This window comes from Branchiostoma belcheri, unplaced genomic scaffold (assembly GCF_001625305.1).
Source record: "Branchiostoma belcheri isolate BF01 breed outbred unplaced genomic scaffold, Haploidv18h27 scaffold75, whole genome shotgun sequence".
NCBI lineage: Eukaryota > Metazoa > Chordata > Leptocardii > Amphioxiformes > Branchiostomatidae > Branchiostoma > Branchiostoma belcheri.
The window spans coordinates 4,289-6,855 of record NW_017804409.1 but is presented as its reverse complement, the minus strand read 5'-3'; the positions used below and the strand labels follow the sequence as shown (position 1 = coordinate 6,855).

The 2,567-nt window shown below is 44.1% G+C and overlaps 1 protein-coding gene across 1 annotated transcript; it reads right to left on the bottom strand.

Annotated features, from left to right (window-relative positions):
- Positions 1-425: 425 nt before the first annotated feature.
- On the bottom strand, positions 426-1,978 carry LOC109485408 (phosphatidylcholine:ceramide cholinephosphotransferase 1-like). The gene is given in 3 exon segments (XM_019789008.1): positions 426-701; positions 704-958; positions 1,813-1,978. Coding segments are annotated over 3 exon segments (477 nt in total). The 5' UTR covers positions 1,946-1,978; the 3' UTR covers positions 426-612.
- Between the last annotated feature and the right edge of the window lie 589 nt (positions 1,979-2,567).

Genomic DNA, 2,567 nt, shown 5'->3' with positions numbered 1-2,567 from the left:
TTTCCAGCATCTTTTCAGTAATCTAAAATTACCACACTTACACTGTTAGTACAAACACAGGACCTGCAACTTACGGTGCATGTGCATCAGTAGTAGCCCAACACTAAGAAATATCAAAATATGAAGACAGACAGGCAAACAAGATGTACTCGACTTTCCCAAAGTAAAATTGAGGAGACAGTTGTCTTCACAAGTCAGATGACTTTACCCTTCACAATTCTGCACCATCACAGTTTCTCACGGATAGACACAAGGATGTCATCTGGTGCAGATGTATAAAACAAGTTTGAGCTGTAATTTCCTACACAGTAAATTGGACCAAAATTTTTGACTGTACACCTCCAGTCTTTGTCAAGGACTGAGCAATCCACTGCTTGTCATACCACTTTATGTAGATAGCACAAGTTACTAAGTGAGTCGTTGATCATAGGTTGCAGAAGTTTGTGGCGCCCCCCGTCTCTGTTGAGGGACGGTTGCAATGCCCTGATGAACACTAGAGTTATACAGTCGAAAATTTGTCCAATTTCTTGTGTTAGATATCACAGTTCAAATTTGTTTCAAAGCTACACAGATGAGCTTTCGAGCTGAGGTGCAGATGTGTCTAACCACACGTCACACTTGTTTGCACACCCCCATGTAATGGAACCTTGTGTCGTGGAAACGTTTCGGCCAGGGGAGCGGCCAGGCAAACTCCCGCGGCAGGACCCCCCAACGTTCCCCTCCGCCATCCTGAACATGGAGAACCACCACGTCCGTGACAGGAGGTGCGCCGGGCTGGGTTTCTTCAGCACCTCGTGGTTGGCCAGCGTGTGGTAGATCCAGAACAGCCGCGTGGTGATGTAGTAGGCCACGACCACGTCTATCGTGTAGTGGTCGTGCGCCAGGAGGATACAGAAGATGCCGATACAGGAGACCAGCCACGTGCACCAGTGAAGAATGAACCAGCCACGCGGGGAATCTGCCATGGGGGAAAACATAAATGAATGAATGAATGAATGACTGGTATATTAAAAATCAAGTACATTGCAGCGATGGGCTGAATTATGTACTGTTTACAATAGGGCACAATAACACTACACATAATGCCTTTAAAAAAGAAAGCATCAATAAAATCACTTAAAACACCGGATCAAACGTACACCTGGGCGAAAACCTGACGGTACAAGAAATGCATATGCACGCAAGCGTATGAATTCTGTATGTCAAACTTTTCCTGTGTGTAAATCAGTGTGCTTTGATGTACGTTAAGAATGTGCGTTCAGATCGTACGTTACCTCCAGTGCTGGTATACGATCTGTATGTATGTTCTTGACGTACATTAAAGCAGGTTGATTGTATCAAAGCAGGCTGATTCCTCCCCTGAGAAAAATGTTGAAATCTTGGCCCTCTAAAATGCTATTTCCTGCATTTTAGGAGCAAATTCTGCTGGTAGATTAAGCTTAGTTGAATGACATCTCTTTCCATATATTTTCATGCAGATTTTGTCCATCAAAGATGAAGGAATGGGCAAAATTTTTGTCTATCGCAAGTGACAAAATTCTGTCAAATGACGGAAAGGCAGACTGGCTAGAACACTGGACAGAATGGAAGGAAGTTGGTCCAACCCCGTATAATCATGGTCCACATGGGGTCAAAATTCAAGGTCAGATAGCAAGGTCAAAGCTACCAATGTGCAACGGCTATATCAGAATATATTCCACGGACACCCTACTGTTTAAAAATTATATTCATAATGAGAATTTGCCACCTCAGGTGGTACCGATATGTGAAATTTGGGGGTCTGGCTCATGGACTACAATGTAGTATACTCACACTCCCTGATGAAGAGGTAGAGGATGGTGAGGATGACTGTATGGCCACTGAACAGGTAGTCTCCACACAGGTGATGGGACCCAGTAATGGACAGGCCCAGGCCAAACATCATTGTCATCGCACGATCAAACATTGCTGATAAATTACCATGGATCTGGGCAAAATCAGAGTGGGTAAAACAATACATGTTAGAAAGACTCGAAACACTACCTGCATATGTAGGTTAATGTATTTCTGATGTCTACCTGCACCTCTGTACTGGTCCATTTACTGGGTTTATACTTTCGGTGTGTATGAATACCTATTTGCTGCATTGACTGTTACTGCCTATAATTGAAGTATCATCATGGATGTGGAATCGTTTTTGCTCTTGTATAAAAGCCTTGTTCGACCCCACCTCGAATATGCGAGCGTTACTTGGAGTCCAAAAACAAAGAGGGATCAGGACTCTCTGGATAGAGTGCAGCGTAGGGCAACGCGCCTCGTGCAATCCATTTCACATCTGCCATACCCCGACAGACTTAGAGTCTTGAGATTACCAACACTGTACTTCCGTGGGCTGAGAGCCGATGTGATTGAGTTGTATAAGATCTCACATGGATTTGAAAACTGCGGACAGAAAATCACTGTAACCTCTGTAACAGGTCAATGTTCATGCCCAGTTTATCGAAAAAGACTAGAGGACATGCCTACAAGTACCAGGTACAAAAATCAAATGGACCCAGGTCCAACTTCTTCCCTGCAAGAACAACCCC